This window comes from Gambusia affinis, linkage group LG09 (genome assembly GCF_019740435.1).
Source record: "Gambusia affinis linkage group LG09, SWU_Gaff_1.0, whole genome shotgun sequence".
Classification (NCBI taxonomy): domain Eukaryota; kingdom Metazoa; phylum Chordata; class Actinopteri; order Cyprinodontiformes; family Poeciliidae; genus Gambusia; species Gambusia affinis.
This window is the reverse complement of record NC_057876.1, coordinates 17,650,920-17,669,298: the sequence shown is the minus strand read 5'-3', so window position 1 is coordinate 17,669,298 and position 18,379 is coordinate 17,650,920. Positions and strand designations below refer to the sequence as shown.

At 37.2% G+C, this 18,379-nt stretch overlaps 1 protein-coding gene across 2 annotated transcripts in view; it reads left to right on the top strand.

Annotated features, from left to right (window-relative positions):
* The first annotated feature begins 870 nt into the window (after positions 1 to 870).
* Positions 871 to 18,379, top strand: part of LOC122836994 (complexin-2) — a 29,578-nt gene continuing 12,069 nt past the window's right edge. Inside the window, exons 1-2 of one of the 2 annotated variants that reach the window (XM_044127040.1) lie at positions 871 to 998; positions 16,918 to 17,084. In XM_044127040.1, coding sequence (XP_043982975.1) covers positions 17,054 to 17,084 — 31 coding nt within the window. In that variant the 5' untranslated portion in view covers positions 871 to 998; positions 16,918 to 17,053. Of the gene's footprint in view, positions 1,128 to 16,917; positions 17,085 to 18,379 lie in introns of both variants that reach the window. The other variant, XM_044127039.1, reaches the window with a different exon arrangement.

The window sequence follows — 18,379 nt, the reverse complement described above, 5'->3', positions numbered from 1 at the left end:
AATGGCAACTTAAACACTCACAATTATTTGTTAATAATTGTGAGGATTATTTGTTAATAATGTGTTTTGAGAAATAGACCACAGATGAAAAAAGCATTCTACTTTTCAGTGGTTTTCTTAGTAAATAAATTCTTAATACTTCTATTGACATAAAATTAGCATCAGTTGTCAACAACAATCCAAGTAATTTAAATTTACTCCATAAATGTAAAAAAGAAAAAAGAAAAAACGAGACAGTGAGAATCATTAAATAGGCACGTATATGTTGATTGTCTATATCCATGTCCAGCGGTCATTGGGCGATTGGAGAGGTTACAGAATATATTTACTGAATATAAAAACTTTGATGTACTCAATACTTATTTTACATATTATATGTTTAGTGCATTGTATGTTTTGTTTAAGTTTCACCACTCTGAGTATTTCAGGTTTAGAACGAAATAAGAGGAAATAGGAAATTTAGTCAAGATTCTGTAAAAACTGTTACTTTTAATTTCATAGTCTAAATCAATTTTAATAAATATTCCAGCATAATTTTTTTCACAAAATGGCAACTTATACTTGTTGAAGAGACTTTCAAATAAGAGATATTAGATGACTGAAGCATTCTTGTTGTGACGCCCCTTTAATACATGTCGCTCTGGGTGGTGAATAACATAACTAACTATAACCACCACTATTTTTTAACTAATTTTTTAATTGAATTACTGAAAAACATTAACTTTTTGATTATATATATGTATATATACAGATTGAGATGCACCAGCATGTATAAAACTAAAATGTTTTTCTCATTTAGACCGAGATGCCATATGCTCTCTTTCTCTCTGGTCTTGGAGGAGCTGAGAGGAGGCTGTGAGGTAATAGTGCGCAGGAGGGGGTGTTGGTGGTGGCGGTGGTGGAGAGAGAGACGGGATATAGGACGGGCATCACACGGAGGTTTGGCTGCAGACTCGCAGGGATCCCTTTCGCCGCCTCGCCCTCTCCAGACGCATCAGGTCAGTAAAACCAAACGCACCGTGCGCAGAGAAAATATCCTGGGAGAGGCTGCGGGGAGGGTCGCTTGGTGTTTTGCTTCTTTCTCTGATGAGCTGCTCCAATGTTGCAGCTCGTATGGTTTTAGGGAGGTGAGGTTTTTTTGTTTTTTTTTTAATCTAAATCATTATTGTTACTGTTGTCGCTGTGTAACGGTGCAGATAAGCATATTCAGGCGGCTTGGCGAACTGCAGGTATCCGCCTTCCGCTGCTGCAAAATCCAGGAAACAGCGCGCTCTCCGAAACCGCGGGATTTGTGTTAGTTCTGCACAAACTGCGGATGATTATACTCCCTCCTCCGTCACCCACCTGCGTCTTCTCCCTCCGTCCAGGTGAAGGCGGATCCTGCCGCCATACCGCCTGGGTGAGAGTACGTGATGAGACAAGGAGGAGGTGGCGGTTTTTCCACTAAAAATCATTGACGGGGAGGAGGCAGGAGGCCGGCTCGGGTCCTCCGCAGTGCCTTCACTAGCAGCCAGCAGCAGCATCTCGGCTGCTGATGGATGATGGACAGTCTGAATTATTTATAGCAGCCACAGCATTGATTAGTTTTATGTAATTCGCCCCGGAGCTGAGAAGGGGCTGACACACTGGTAGGTGTTGTTTGGGCTTCAAGGAAATACGATTTGTAATCAATGGGTGCGTGTGTGTCACTGTGCACGCGCATCTACAACAAATCCTGTTTAATGGGAGGTGTGTGGAAATGGGTGAGAAACAGCCAATCACATGGAGAGACTTGAGCCATAGTAACTCACTCTACAGCACTGGAAAGATATAAATAACACAAAAATCAGACATTTAATTACTTTAATTACTTATATCTGTCTCATCTTTTTTTTATTTTTACTTAGCTAATTAAATCAACTTTTTTATTTCCTTTTTATTCCTATGTCTGGACAGCAATATATTCAATTTCACCACACAAACAACAGTTGTCATAAAATTCAAAGAATAGAGCACTGTTTATTTTAAGATTTTGATTTAATCAAAATATATTTTTCTTTCAACCCAGTTTGTCTTCTTGTCTCTATTCTTGTCATCTTTGTCTCTGAACAATTGTTTTTGGCTCTCCGATCTGCTGCTTGGACCAGATGTGACCAGATGAGATTATTAAATAAAGCCTAAAATGAATCAGGGGTCAGACTGATTGTCTGCAGTCACTGACACTGTAAAGGAGCCAGACTCACCCCACCATTTGTGTACGCAGGGAAACAACTAAAATGAATTGAAAAGAGCTCAAACGAACAGAAATACCTGAAGTTGAATTGCTTTTCTCTCATACTTGGATTAAAGAATCATTTTTTTCTTTTTTTTTGCTCTTCATTTTTCAGGCTTGGTTATCAAGAACATTTTGTCGAGTCATTAAAACTCCTTGTTGTAATTTAGAAAACTAATTATCACCACAGAATCATAACTTTTATGAATCCATTAGCAAGCCACTCTGATAGTTGTAAGAAAGAACAATATTTACTGAGAAATAGCATATTGATCAGAACTGTCTGTTTCTATCTACATTTCTATAAAACATCCTCTACAGCTGGCTTAAATACCTTGGCTCTTGATTTATTTCCACTCTTTGTAGCACTGACTGTGCTCAAGGGTTGTTAAGCAGATGCTTCCCTTGCTCGCTGTTGTGTTTTGGTAACACCTTCGATAAACTGTTAAAACCCTCATGAGGTTTCTCAGAGGAGGAAAGAATGTGACTGAAAAACATGCCCTGTGTTTACAGTCAGCTGAAATCTGCATCTCTTTCCGGCACATACAGGACATCAATAGAGTTTTTATTACTTTTCAATTTAGAGGAAATAAAAGCACCACATAGAGCGTCACACATTTTCTTTATGTGGATTTAGTTCTAGCTGTGCTGGAGACTCTTTATTATCTGTAAAAAGCCAGTACTAAAGTTGTTCTAACAAAATAAAAATATTGTTAACTGCAATATTTTTATAATACATTTCTATTGTCTATATTTTTTGTTCTAAATGATTGCTTATATTTCATGTGATCGTTTGTATAGATGTGCTCTAGTGGGTTTTTTCAGATAAACTGCTCACTGCAGCTTTGCTGGGTTAAAGCAGAGAGTTTCAATAGGCCAATGTATTTCTCTTTGGACATTCGGCATCAGGAAACATAAAACATTTTGGCTCAGATAAACTAAACCAGCAATATAACATGATACTCTGCCAGCTGTTGCCTTGTTGTTCTGTCTGCAAACTTTGGCAAGAACTAAGATGAGCGTTTCTCCAAAGGACTGTGTTTGTATTTCAGTTAAACAAAGCACATTTTACTGATCCATTCTTATTGATTTGTCATCTCAATGTTGGATTTGATCTGGCAATTCAGTCAAGCTAATCCTGAAGCCTGAGATCTTCTGTATTCAACCAGTGCATCGAGTCTCTGTACTCTTCTAAACAAAACACAAACTACCGAATTGCTTGAATTTGCAACATTTTTCTGACTTTTCTAATTTTTTGTCTTTTTTAACAATTAGTTAGACTCTGGTTTAAATGACAACTCAGCAGTGAAGCACGCATCTTTTTAATCTAATCCTTGAAATAACATGTATTGGCAACCAAACTATTATATGCTTCTATCTCTGAGCTGTCTGCTGTGTTTTGAGGAGAATGTGCTTTCATTATCGGCGTCACTGTGCTGTTCTCATAACAAAAAAATTGCTGGCAGAGCTGAGCAAATGAATAAAGCTGTGGCATTGATGGCTTTGTTCTTCTTAGCAGTGAGGGTTTTGAGTGACAGCGGCGCACAAAGGTTTGCCCAGTGTGTTGGCTTTCATGCTCCCATCAGATGCAAACACGGACCTCCGCATATGTGAGCCGTCTCGGTTCTGATCCGCCATCAGCCCACATTTAACATCCTGCTCTTTCACTGTTTCTGAGAGGAAACTCCACAACTCACAGACTGAGACTGCATGATGACATACAATAACATTTTACTGATTTAAAATGTCATCAAAAATCAAAACTCCTGCAGACATAGGGAGTCCCATTACAATTTACTGCAGTAATAGATTCAATATGAAAAACACCTGAGTAAAAGAGTCAGTCCCTTTATACAATATACAGTATTTTCGAACTCCAGCTGTGGGGTTGGAGAAAATCTAAACTCTTCACAAGGAACCATTTGATAAAAAGACATTTCTATGAAAGGAGTGGGCGATTAGTTTTCCCAAAAGCTCACTGGAGTAACTGTGTTTTTTATTTAGGGCCAGATCAGTAGCTGAACTCAATCTTTCCAGTAATATATTTCATAATGAACTATGAATGAATATGTTTTGAGTTAATTTCTGGCAATAGCAGTCATTGGAACTGAACAATAAAAATTAAAACCAAAATGAAAAATCAGCAATTCTGCGACATGATCAGGTAAGGCTTGTCAAATATTACAAGTTTTTTGAAGAGACGTCCAATGTGTAGGAAAATAACTTTTAATTTTTGTTGATGTTATACAATGCAGCACTCTGTGTGATGTTCATTAGATGGGGCGGTGTCGGATGTGTCTGCGAGACTCCATACAGGCTGAGTTATAAGAAACAAAAAAAAATGTTTCAGTCTATTATAATATTAGTATTGTTATATTGTCCAGCCAGAGGACAATGATTTTACGATCCTAGTCTGGTTTAAATGCATAGATTCTTTGCTCTGACATTGTAATGTTCTAAAATATTCAAAATCTTGAGACCTTACTCTTACCTTAAACACAAGCTACACTCAGAAGATGCTAAATTAGATATTGCTTGTCATCTTACGTGCAATTGTGAACTGGAAGAGGTAGCTTAGAGAGGTTTTACTTTATGCATAGACTTTTAAAACAAAAGTAGAGCACAGTGGAGCCCGCACTTTTGAGTTGTCAAAGTTGACATTTCTGAATTTTTAACAGTTGAGCGCTCTGACACAAAGTTGTGTAGCCAATAGATGGAGGATATCTCTAGCTGTGGAGAAGATTATCTGGTGTCTGATAAAATGTCTCCTTCTCAAGATCCACAATGCAAGATCAGAATGTCATCACAATTTTCTCTCCTTTGTTGTTGCTCTTTTTATCGGTGTCAATAGCAGGTTTACTTCTAGTCTCTTTTACCACAAGACAAATACACGTTAGAGCTCACAGCATGACAGCTTTGCACATACTATTTTCAAAATTCTTTTGCTATGTTTCAGAGGGTGCTGTTTTCAATGTGAAAGCCTGAATACAAGCTGCTCTGGTGAGGCTGCTCATGGGTCAGCGCATGTCGCTTTTGGTGATACCGCCCTTCAATCATGGGACGACTTTCTTCTTTTTCTCTGAACTGAACAATTGCTTTTCCTTTTGGCCATTTTATTTGTCTTCCCTCGTGATGAAGGGATGATGACTCTAAACATGCAAAGTTTTTCCAAATCAGTCCGTTTTACCCACCCGCCCTTTTTTTATTAACATCTCTGAGCGTGAAAACCGTAACTCTGTCAGCGTGTGTGATCTCATTCTCATAGATATCTCAGGCTTTCGGTTAGGTATATCTGTCTCTCTGCACATCTTTGTTCCTCTGTTTGTCTCAGTGTCCACCTGTCAGTCTCCTCCCACCTGCTCAGGTTCCCTCAGCAGCTCATAGAACGTCTCGACTCCGAATCGATGAGTCATTCTGGAAAACTGAGTCACTGACGCTCCTCTGGCTGATTATGAGTCTCGCACCTGTGTTAGATTTCATTTTTGTTTCCCCATTAGATGACTCACTCTAAAATATTTGACATTTATTGCTTCTTAATGACCACTCAGACAGTTAATGGGCTTTTGGTGGGCTGTGGCTCGGAATTACGCGACATGATTTTGACCTCTTCAATTTTCCGCTGGAATGACTGAACTCCCTCATAATTTTGCTCGTATACTAGTCTGCATGTCCAGTGAGGAACTGGGAAGCCTGGCATCTCTGTTACTTCAAGTGACATATTTCAACAAAACATTTGCACTTTTTTGAGACGTATGTTCAAACTGTAATAATAAAGAAAGATGTTTATATTTTGCGGGGATTTACTGGCTTAGATGCAGCCCTGGTGTAAACATCACATGTTCTCCCAGTAACTTTTCGTTGTGTGATTGCATCAGTTAATTTTCTCCTGCTCAACTCAGCAGTGTGCAAGTTCTTCTTTTTTCCACCTGTCTCTCTGTTGCTGATGCAGAGCCTCTGTTGCCTCGGTAATGACCCTTTGGCACCTGTTGCTGTGAATCTCCGTGTTGGCGTCAGTCAGACAGCAACGGTGTAGTTGACTTAGGAGGAGACAGAGCAGCCTGTAAGGCTGAGACATATAAAAGAGCCGTGACACTGCTTTTACTGCTCTGCTGATCGTATTTCCTGTCTGTAAGTACTGCTTTAAGGAGAAAAATCTTCCCCTTTTTGTTTGATTGCACAAACACAAACAAAAAGGAAAGCCAGGTTCTGCTGAGAAGATTGCTCTAAGAAGAAAGAGTCTGAAAGATATGTGGTAGCAATTAAAGAATAGTTGTTAATGGATAAAAGTGATTTTCAGGCAGTATTCTTAAAAGAATAAGTCATTGTCAGGTAAATATTTTTTTGCCGCTTGCTGCATTTACTATCTTGATAAAACTAGTGGTCAAAGGTAAAGCTTGGCCATCTTGTAAATTAGATTTTGTCTCTTTGATCTCCTTCTCTGGTTTTATTTCACACAGGTTTATTTTATTCTTGAACTTTTGTCTATTATCTACAATTACGCTCCCTTTCTTCTTATTATAATTTCTGCAGTTATAATATACTTGTGAGGGACATGAAAGAGCATTTTATCTTTTGAGTTCTTTTTTTCCCCAACAATAATTTTCCATGAGACTCGTGCCCACAGGTGTCCTCTGACAAAGCTCCACCCCCACATTTCAAACAGGGCTCAACATGTTGTGTCACCCCTCTGAAATCACAAGTTTATTGTTCGGTCAGGCGTTTAATGAATCTCCTCATCCTGAATCCCCTGCTAATTACCTGCACAGCAGTCTTCAAAGCCGAGTTAAAGAAGTTGAGGTCGGTACTCGATTCACCTGGAAGCCACTATGAAGAAGAGCCTTTTTATGTTTTGCGTGAAGTGGTGAGGTTAGGGATTTCCTTTGAGTCGCCTGTTCAACACGGCGCTGTCACTGCGTTTATCACAGAGCTCCTCACACTGACGGCCAGTGACAGGAAATGAGACAGTTCACTTCTCCATCTGCAGTGTTCGACATCTTGTTTAGCAGTGTGGGAACAGCATCTCATTGGCCTGGAACAAAAATGGCGCTCTAAGACAAAGAAACAGGCCAAACCCATACTGAGGGTTGGCATTCTTCTCCTCTAAATTAGTGTTTCTCAACCCTCGTCCTTAATTCACACTGACCTGCTTTTTTTAGATGTTTGCCTTCTTTAACACAAACTCCTTATGTCATGTTCTGTAGGCATGTATAAGGAAACATATATCAAAATTTGGGCAGGTTTTAAAATAATCCTTTAAAAACCCTGATTTGATCCATCACACTTACCCAGAGTTTTTAATGGTTCCATAATCTTGTCTTGCAAAGGTATTCAACTAAATACAGGCCCATATTGTATGTATGTATCTGCTGGAGGTTGGAATAATATGATTTCCTACTTTGGAAGAACCTTTATCCAAATCAGCTGAAAACTCAAAACTTCAGTCTCTCTTTTCTTCAGTCACTCAACACACCACACATAATCGCCACCAGGTTGCGGTTGCACTCTTAGATATGGATGCTGCAAGTCCAGGAAAAAGAATCAAAGTAAATCATTTTACATTTGAAGGGTCTGGAATAATGTCACAGAAGGCACATGTGTCGCAGCCTTTTGTTCCAAAAAACCAAAATTTCCAATAAAGGCCGTGGTGGGTAACAGGAAAGTTTTCGGATTTGAACGCACTTTTGTATTGATTTATTTAATGCAAAAGTATAGACAAAATAATAACTAAAAACATCTTGTAGCTTAGTCAAAACGAAAAATAATCTCACTTTAATGTTTGACGATACAACAAAGTGGTTTGAATATATGGAAAAAGTTTTTTTTTTGTAGGAAAAAGTGGTCAAAAAATCATTCTACAAACCCTCCCGTCCACACCAGACATTTGCCAAACAAACCTCCTACACAAAGCACCCGGTGTGTTCTTAATTACACAAATTAATGGGAGGGTCTAACAATTAGCCACGTAATCTAAACAATTCCAAATATAAAAATTAATTACAAATTTTGGTTCTAAATTAATTTAAACATATTCTAACAACCCAAAGAACAAGCTAAATTGGTAGAAATTATAAACTACAAAAACTTAGCATAAATGGCCACAACGTAAGATGTAAGGAGCTTAAAATATATATACATATGTGTATTTTTACAACGTATCAAGACAGGGTGCAGCAATGGTCAAAAGTGTTTTCAGTAAGCCAATCAAGCAAGAGGAATTAAAACAACAATTATCTTTCTCACGTCATCAGACTGTCTATCATTGAAATAGCTTAATTTATCAGTCCAGTCGTTTTAAAATCACAGAATACATGTACTGCTTTTTTGTAATGCTAGCCACAAAACTGCACTAATCATTGGTGTAAATTCCTGAAACCAGTTTGAAATGCTCGTCTGTTGCATGCATCTCTCAGATTATTCATCACTATACTTGAGCAGTTGGCAGGTGAACTGTCCCACACTGCCGCCTCCTCTAGTTAGAGCGAGAGCTTTGTTTTCATATTGGAAAGTGAATTCTGGATTGATACAAATCTGAAAAAATCAGCACTTATCGACAGAAAAGGACAAAACAACAACTAAGGCGAGAAGCAAACGGCGCTAATATTCTTCTGCAATACATCATATGTCAGCCAAACTATAAGGAATAAATTGTCTAAATTAAACCCCAAGGATCATATCTCTGGGATTAAGAGATTAGTATTTGGATTGTGTTACCAAATTAAATAATCACAAAGTAATTGGAATAATCCCAGGTGACATAAATGCAGAATCCAGTGTTTCCCGCTTTGCTCGTCTGTTTAGCTCTCCATCTCCCAGCAGCATTCATCACTATACTTGAGCAGTTGGCAGGTTACAAATTCGGAGTAACTCAAAAGGGACTTTGACTATTCTTGAAATGCAAATGCTGTAATTGGACTGGTTTCATGTTCATAGTCTGATTCAGGACGCTTTTGAATAATTTTTCTTTATTTCCAACCACAATCAAGGTCATTATTGTGTATGTAACATTTTTTACTTATTTTTTTGTGCTGTTAGATCACAAAAGAGTTTGATATTGTTCTTGTAGTCGACTTGAATTACAAATTCGGAGTAACTCAAAGGGACTTTTGACTATTCTTGAAATGCAAATGCTGTAATTGGACTGGTTTCATGTTTTAATTTTACTACACACGATATTTTTCTTTAATTAAATCTCAGTCCAACTGCTTGTAAAATGCTGAGTGTCCAAGTATTATGAAGGATTGTTTCTCTCAGGACATCTGTCCACAAAGACACTACAGGAAAACATCTATTTTCTTTAACATTTATTTATTTATTTCCTTTTCCTGTCAGTGGTAAACATAGCTTCCTTCTTATGAGTCAAACTTTATATTCTATTGTCTTCTACTCAATGCAGCAGTTTCATTTAAACAAGCATGTTTAAATGCTATCTATGATAGAACTAAGCAGATCCAATTATCAAACTTTTGTATTGAACTTTGCAGCATTTTCAACAAGAATGGGGTGCACGTTTTTAATGATTATATTTGAAACAAATAAAAGCTAGCAGCCTTTATGACTGAGCGTTTTTCACACTTGCTGGCAAAAATAGGGGCTTTACAATATATTTTTGACTATTTTCTTTTTGCTCTAATTCAGATCATATTGGGAGATGGCTACAGGGTGCTTTATCCTTTAATCTGATTCATTTAACACTGGAATGGCTTCACTGCTTTGCCTTATAATTTTCCTCTCTTACCCTGAGTTTTATCCCTTAGTCTTCCTGACATTTTCTTCCACTCCGTACTTTTTTCTTTCCCATTATTTCGCTTGCATCCTTTGCCCTAATTTTTCTTTTAATTTATCCCTTCTGTCTCTCTTTCTCTCCCTCTTTTGGTCTTTCTCCTTCTTCAGTCACATGACTGCAAGACAAATGAGTGAATGCCTCACTGGTGATAGATAGCCTCCTTTCTTCCCGTCCTTCGTCCATCCCCTAAAGAGAGGAGACAGAGAGGTCTGCAGATACATGGACTTTATCAAAAGTAGACAAAGAAATGCTTCAATTCCCAAACATCCTCAAGCCCCAAACCTTTCGCTATTGTTTTAAACCTATTTCCCATGAGTCATGAGGATTATTATTAGGGCTTTGTGAAATCTGACATATTATTATCTTTAATCATGTGAACTTTATTAAAGACTTTTTGAAGATTGGTCCATTTTATACCATATTGTATCAGGCAGCATTTTAGTTTTGCAAAAAACTAAAAGAAATCCAATTTTTTTAAAGTGAGATGCTAGAATTTATAAAAGATATTTAGAAAGAAAAATTTATTTGTCCTAAAATAAGTTAACAAACAAAATAAAGAACCAATACTTTCCTTTTTAAAATTGAAGTACTTTAGATATTGAAAATAAAAATTTACGCAAGTCACTCATCAAAGATATTCAGAAGGCTATTGAGTTGGAGCGATGAAGATGAAATTTAAATTACACAGTGGCTTTTTATAGACTAAAAATAAACCCTATCTGTCTTCTGGTCCGCTAGATTACCAGTCGTTAATGAAATGGAGTAGGGTGATGAATTTAATTAATTGCTAAGATAAGAAACAGTGGAAGCAGTAAGCTAAGGGATCAAGAACTTTTATCATTGGCTTTGTGTCCATTATATCTGAAACGCTTACGAGAGAAATATTCCACCTTTACTTTTAAAATTGAGAGTTTTGCAGATTAGCAGATAAAAATCTAAAAAGGGGTGATAGAGCAGCAAATGAGTGACATTTTTGATGAGAGCTGGTGGGAAAATATCAGCAGATGATTAAATGTCAACAAACGAACAGCTTCTACTTCTGCGAACGTGTCGGCAGTGTTACATGATCTTTTGTCTTTTCAGGTTCTTTTGTCTTCATGCTGAATGGATTCACTCAGAAAATGTCACCAGCTGTTTAGTTCCACTCCATCACCAGTTGGATTTTCGGTGACTGTTGTTGTTTTGGTTTTTTGTTAAGCTTTTTAACTTCTATGAGTTTCATGCAAATTACAGTTCCTCTGTTTGTGCCACATCACTTTATTCATTTCTATTCATAAGTAAATGAGTATTTTGCTTATTATCCACTTGGACATGTTTATATGTCTCTGCCCAATTGTTTGGCCATTTTTTTATTCTTCTGTGTTTTGCTCCGTATTTTATTGGGTTTAGATTGTGTTCACGATTCATGCAGTAAAACATAAATAAATAAATTAAATAAACTGACCTCGGTTGGGTGCCAATTTTCCTCTGGTACAAAACCATGTGATACCCCAGGGCTGATTTAGCTGAAAAGCCATTTTAATCTACTGCTTACATACTTTTTCATGCAGATATTTTACTTTGACTAAACTCATTTTCTCTTCATTGTTTGAAGAAATTCTCAAGTTCTCTTTTACTGTCATCCTACAAAACTGTTAAATCCACATCATATTTCTGCTTTAAAATATTTTTTACATGGACATACATTTGGGACAGGTTGAATATAAATTATGTCCATTTTGGTTTAGTCCGCATCATTTATGTGAAAATTAAAGACAAGGATTTTGCAATGGCATTGTGTAGAAAGTGGACATACAGCGAGGGACACACTAAAACATCATACTATCAGACATGGTATTTGTTGTCTGTCACTTAAGAGAGTTTTATGATGATTAAGTCAAAATGGTTCTCAGCACGTGACTGCATCTCCTCAGAATAAAGAAAGCTTTTCATTTCAAGAGTGCAATAAGAGCTGGGGGAAATTCTTATGATCTTTTTGGGATTTGAGCATGATACAATTGAATTGTAGATTTTAGTCACTATCTTTGCGTTCACAGTCAAGGTATCTTTCTTCCAGTAGGTAGAATCAGTTTCATCCAACTCTGCTGCAAAACGTGGTTACACTGAGTGTAGTGAAATTATTGGATAAAAATGGTAGTTAGGAAGAATAAAAAGATTCTAAATTTAAGTTGATTTCCATCCATTACTGAAATATTCAGGCGACATCACATTCCAGGCAGGTCAAATAGGCTGCCAGCATTAAAAATTCAATCAGATCTTGCACGGAAATAGATTGTGAAGGATCATACTTCATCTGTAATGCTGTTGTATAAATGCAGAGCCACACGAACGTCTTGTTAGGTTTTATTAAAGTCTGAAATATGTAAGCTAAAATTAGCTTTCTAACTCTGAAAATCTGTCAACATTAACCCAGGCAAAAAATAATAATAATAATAAGTCAAAGTCAGTGGAGCAGCCTCTTTTTTTCCTGCCAGTCTGTGCTGAGGGAATAATTTGTCGGCAGGAAGTCGTATGAATAAATAATGTTTTTGAGTGCTGAGATCGCTGGTTGGCAGATCTGAGAGCGGGCACGTCGTTAGCAGGTCATCATTAATTTATCCACCAGTGTCTGCAACATTTGTCTGCAGCCTTTGGTGACTTTTGCATTGTAAATGGATTATTTTGTAACATGAACAGAAGTGTTTCATTTCACAGATACAAATATTTATTGTGTAGTCACAGGCTACAGTTTGTATAAATTAAACTAACAAGGAATGTTAAAATGTATTCTGAAGAATATACAAAAGAATCAGATTGCTACCAGTGCAGAGCTTCCTCAACAGCGGGTGGATGCAAATCCATATAAATGCAGAGTGAGGACCTTTGAAGAAGAAGGGCAGCAAAAAACTGTTCTTCAAAACATGTCAGGGACATACTGAGGTTTAGCAGGAAGTCCAATATTTAGTGTGTGTGATGAATCCTCTTTTTTACATATAGGACAATCATTCAAATTTATCCCAAAACCACTGCCATAAAAAAAGATGCAGTCAAAATATCCTCCAAGAACCATTTCTTCCAATAATCCAGGAGAATTTTTTTCAGCATGATGAGGCACCGGTTTATAAAAACGTTGAACATTTGGTTGGCAAACTCCCCCAGAAACTCCCCAGATTCAAATCCACCATGATGTGGAGGACTATAGAAGTTATGAGGAAAAAGGATCAATGATGTACTTCTATATACCGCATTTACTAACAGTCAAAGCAACAAATGTAATCTTTTAAATGGCTGTACAGCATAAAATGAAACAAAAACAAAACACGTTCTTGCAACGGCCAATTCACAAATCAATTCACAAAGTTGGCAAAAGATTTGGACGCTTTACTTTGTTTAAAAAGTTTTTCGGATTAGAGAGGAAAGTAGAGTTAACTTTGTCTACTCCTATTCTACTCTTACCTTCTTGGTCTGGTTGTCGGTTTTGTGTCGACACAGCATGACAGGCTACCTGCCAGGCATCTATCCCAGGCACTCTACAAATGAGTTTCACTCTTTTCATGTCCCTTAAACTGAGAGACAGCAGATATTTACCGGTAATTGATCTGTGCAGATGAGTTTTATTTTGATGTCTGGTGGTTGAAGCCTCACTTTGACCTTCATACAGACCAAAAACCAAGACTGACTTTGTTTTACCAACAATAAAGTTAACTTTAATTATGATACATTACTGAAATTTATGCTATCAGCACTTCAGTAGAATTTGAAAATTTATTGTAAAGCCTTTACTTATATCTTGACATCTAATCTTTGTATACAAACAAATTAAAGAGGGCTTTATTTACATTTCAACCATGAATGGGCTGCACAGCCAATTGAGACAAAGTGATAAATAATTTTATCTGGTGGAATGAAATAAAAATCTGTAGAAAAATCATGTGATCCATCCCTACATATTCGATTCTAAAACCAGCAGAGAAACCATCACTAATATGAGAAATTTGTATAGATTTTTGTTTTTGTTTTGTTTTGTTTTCTGTCTCTTCTTTTCTTCTCTCATCTCCTCTTGTTCAGCTGTCATATACAGGCGCTGCTAACATATTTATGGTGCCATTCTCATCACAGTCTTCAGCCGGTAAACTAGGAAACAACTTCCAATTAAGTGGGTCGGATCAGTGAGCCACCCTGCCTGGCCCTGATAACATTATCCCACGTCATGCACTGCTGCCAGCGCCTGGATTATAAAATAATGATAAAGAAAATTAAAAAGAAGACCAAAGAGTGATGGAGGGAAATGGTTTTGGAAGATGAGGCGAGGGAGGCTCACCCTCAGGCACTGTCATCACTAATTGTTCACTATATATTTGGCTCTCTGTGAATACGCAGGGTTATGTAAGATTTCAAAGCTCTTCCACTATCACCAGAACCCAAAACTTCAATATGCTGTTGAGCTTCTACAGCTTCCGGTCCAAAGCTATCCGCCTACTGATAAGGCTCTTACATAACAAACTCAGTTCTCCTGAGTCCGAGGAGTCTTCCTGGAGGCAGGTAGAAACGTTTCCTATGATAACCTGACGATAAATTGTAACGAGAAGCAAATATTATATTGTTTTTTTAGATTGTTGTTTTTTCTGCTATTGTGTTTTCTACAACTGAAATGTTGCAGATTTACTAAACCCAGGAATATTTCCCTTAGATTTTTTGAGATTCAAGGTAGTCAAAAATTATGGTATGCCAAGTATAAGAACTGTGAATCCTTTCCTTGCTGATGCTGTTGTCCAAGGGCTGCGTCTTTCCTTTTTTCTCTCTCTCTTACAGAGTCCTGGAGTCTATCTCTGACAAGATAAGAGAACTGCTCTTTTGCCAGACCACAATCACCACACAGACCATGCCATTAATGCAGAAGATAAAATCCAGTTTGCAGCTGGTGGGAAGGGACAGATGAAAAATCCAGACATCTCTAAATCTAACAAGGGGAAATTATTTATTTATTATTTTATTTGATTATTTTTCCCGTAATTTCCTACAGGAACATCTGGTATTTAGATTATACATGGGATATTCTGTAACATACAGCTGTAGCCAGATTAAAAGACACATTTCTCTCTTATTTCATTATTAAATCAAACTAAAGTATTCCTTTTGATGCCTAACTATCAAAGTGATGTGTGAAATGTGTAAGTCAACCCAAGAACAAAACCAACAGACTCTGAGAAAGTGAGAATGACATTAATCAGAGTGAAACGAGTCCTGAACTGACATGAGCTGACCAAGGTCTCACTAAGCAAAGAACTATTACTCCAAGGTTAACATCATGTTGTTATGATGTTTTGCTGCAGGAGGGACTGGTGCACCTTAACATGAAGTGGAAATATTGAAGCAGCATCTAAGGAGATCTTGGCCATAAATATGTCATCCAACTGATCAATGACCTAAATCACACAGCCAAATTGGTTACAAGGTGGTTTAAGTACAACAAAGTCAATATTTTGTGTTGGCCATATCAAAGCCCTGATATTAGTCCTACACAAAATATATTGGAAAAAAACAATACGAAGGAAGACTCATGATCTGGTATCAGGATACATAAGCAATGCTGACATTTTCTCTCCAGACAGAAGATACATGTTCATGCCAATTGAAATCAGGCGCTTCTAGCCCTGGAGCATTAGACACAGTTAAAAACGGATTGTTGTCCCGCTCTGCCACGTCTCCCCTGGTACCTCCCAGAATAAGCGGCCCAATCTGCTGTCCCAAATCATTTCAGCCCTATTCCATTCAACTCTGGCAAATATTGGTGTAGCATAATGACAATGGGCAGTCGCCGAAGGGAAAATCAAGGGAACTCCAATTTAAAATAGAATGCTGTTCTGGTTCATTAAGTGTTATAAAGTTGGAGGATTTCATCCTGGTTGACATTGGTGGAGGAGAGCCAATATTTAACAGTGCTACATTAAGTGCATATACAGGAACATATTTAGGCTGTAATTGCTCAAATGCCATAGTCAAAAGGATTAGAAACCATGTGGAAAAATTATACTAACTGTGCTCAAAAGCAAGCCAATTTCACATTATGGTTTTATCTTGGGATATTACAAAAAGTAAATATTTTTAGTATCAGAGTTGAAGGGAGTGAATACCAATGCATGCCACTTTTTTGTGAGTTTAATTGTGTAAAATGCTGACAAATGTTTATTTGTTCCGCTTCACAATTATGTGGTACTTTGTGTTAACAAATCCCAACAAACTAAGCTTTAAGAGGCATTCATAATCATTCACAGCACTGTATTCTGCAGCTCAAAATAACAATGTTTTCATTTAACAAAATAAGCTATCTACTACATAGACATATGTGTAGGTGGATACAAATCATTTATGTTTTCTAGTTTTCTAGTCAAGTAATAATATTTCTAGCTCTACATTTTGTTCCTGTGTTTTGTTTTTCTTTTGAGACTGCAAGTTTAAATAAGTCATGATTTTTAATCAACTCAAAAATCTGGCCATTGATTAGCAGGTGTAGAACATTATTGTCCAGGTTTCATTTTTATTATACATGTGTGTTTATTTGCGTCCCAACTGGATTTGCCACGGTTTTCTCTTACCAATTCAGATGAATGAAGTAATCATAGCATTAATTTTCCATAAAATATTTATTTTGGTTTGGCAGAATGTGATGACTGATGTGTTTGGATTCAAGCACAGAAAGAGGCCTCAGTATTGATCCACACTCTTCCCAGAAAGGGATTTCTCCCACAGAGGGAATGAGTGTAATAAAGATCTCATTATCTGTCCAATACTTGTACATTTCCCTCACAGAGGCAAAAATGTCAATGTTTAAAGCTTATGTAATGTGTGTAAATTGAAGCTATATGACTTCATTATGTTCTTTGATTTTTTTCTTGCCTTGCAGAGAATTGTTTGACATTATAACAGAAGAAGAAAAAAGTAAAGACGACTGGACCAGCGAGATATCTTCAGGTTTGGTGGTTACATGCTTGGTGTTCTTTGACTTTGAGGAAAAACTACTCTACCAAGCAGCAGGAACCATGGATTTTGTAATGAAGCAAGCATTGGGTGGTGAGTATGTGACTACAATCTCAATGCTCCCCGGCTCTAAACATTTTTAGTTAGGAAATAATTGCCAAACATCCAGAAAATCTCCTGCAGACTCCACTGAAAACTATACTTTACAGTAATGATGTTCAGTGCTTATTTAATAAAAAATCATGTGATCATTGTTTTTGATTCTGTATTTACCAGTACTGAGCAAATTAGAAACATTCCACCTTCAAATAGAAAGTTGCTGCCGAAAAATTTAAATGGCAAGATATTCAGAATCCTAGTATGAAAGGTTTAGAGAGAACAAAAAACAGAGACATTGGGGGAATCCAGGTGAGTGGAAGGAAAACTGGAATGAGTGACAATGGAGTGAAAAAGATGAGGATGATCAAAGAGAAACTCTCACATGAACAGATTGACAAACTTTTCAAAAAGTTACACATTGGAACAGACTCCAAACCAACACATGAAAAGCCTGAAGTACAGAACAACTAGTGACGGACTTTGGAAAAATAATTCAGATCTGTCCAGCCTTGAAACAAAGGTGAGATCTTCCCAGTGTTTTTATGATTTGATCCTTTCAGGAGGACAGACAATCATAATGGATCTGCTGACAAGAACTAGTCTTGAAACATGCACTGTTTGACTCAATAACCTTTATGAAACATGATCAACAGCATTTTTAGTCTTTCCTGGCTGTGGTTTTTCTTTTATAGTCCCACAATCGTAATCTTTTTCTGCTTTAAACCCGTTGGCCTCCACATCTCTTCTCATTCATTGAAAACAACATAAAGATGTCTCTGTGGATCTTCTTGTAAGTCAAGGGCCCCCAGGCCCAGAGGTCATGCCTCTTTAAATCATTCCCCTCATCTACTTTCATCAGTTCAGTGACCACCAAGCCACAATAAAATTAGATTTATTCCTTTCAGCTCAACTTGCCCTTCGTCTCCCTCCTTCAGCCTGGCTCCCGTTAATTTATCCTCCCTGCTCATGCCCTGTCGTCCCTCAGTTTTTTCCTTTCTCCTCCTTCTTTAATCCAATCTATTAATCTGAATGCTATTTTGTCTCTCTCCTTACTCAACATTTGTTCTCTTAATTCTTCCTCTTTTGACTTTTACTCATCTGTTTTCCACTTTTCAGCTGTGCAACTACTGATGGAGCTAATGTAGCTGATGTTAAGATTCAAGAAGTCTCACTGACTCCGAGGAGACATTATGAATCTGCCATAATAGCAACCTGCTATCACTTTTAATTCTCCACCTCACTCCACCTTTAGTGTGACATTTATGAATACAAATAAAACAAATCTATTT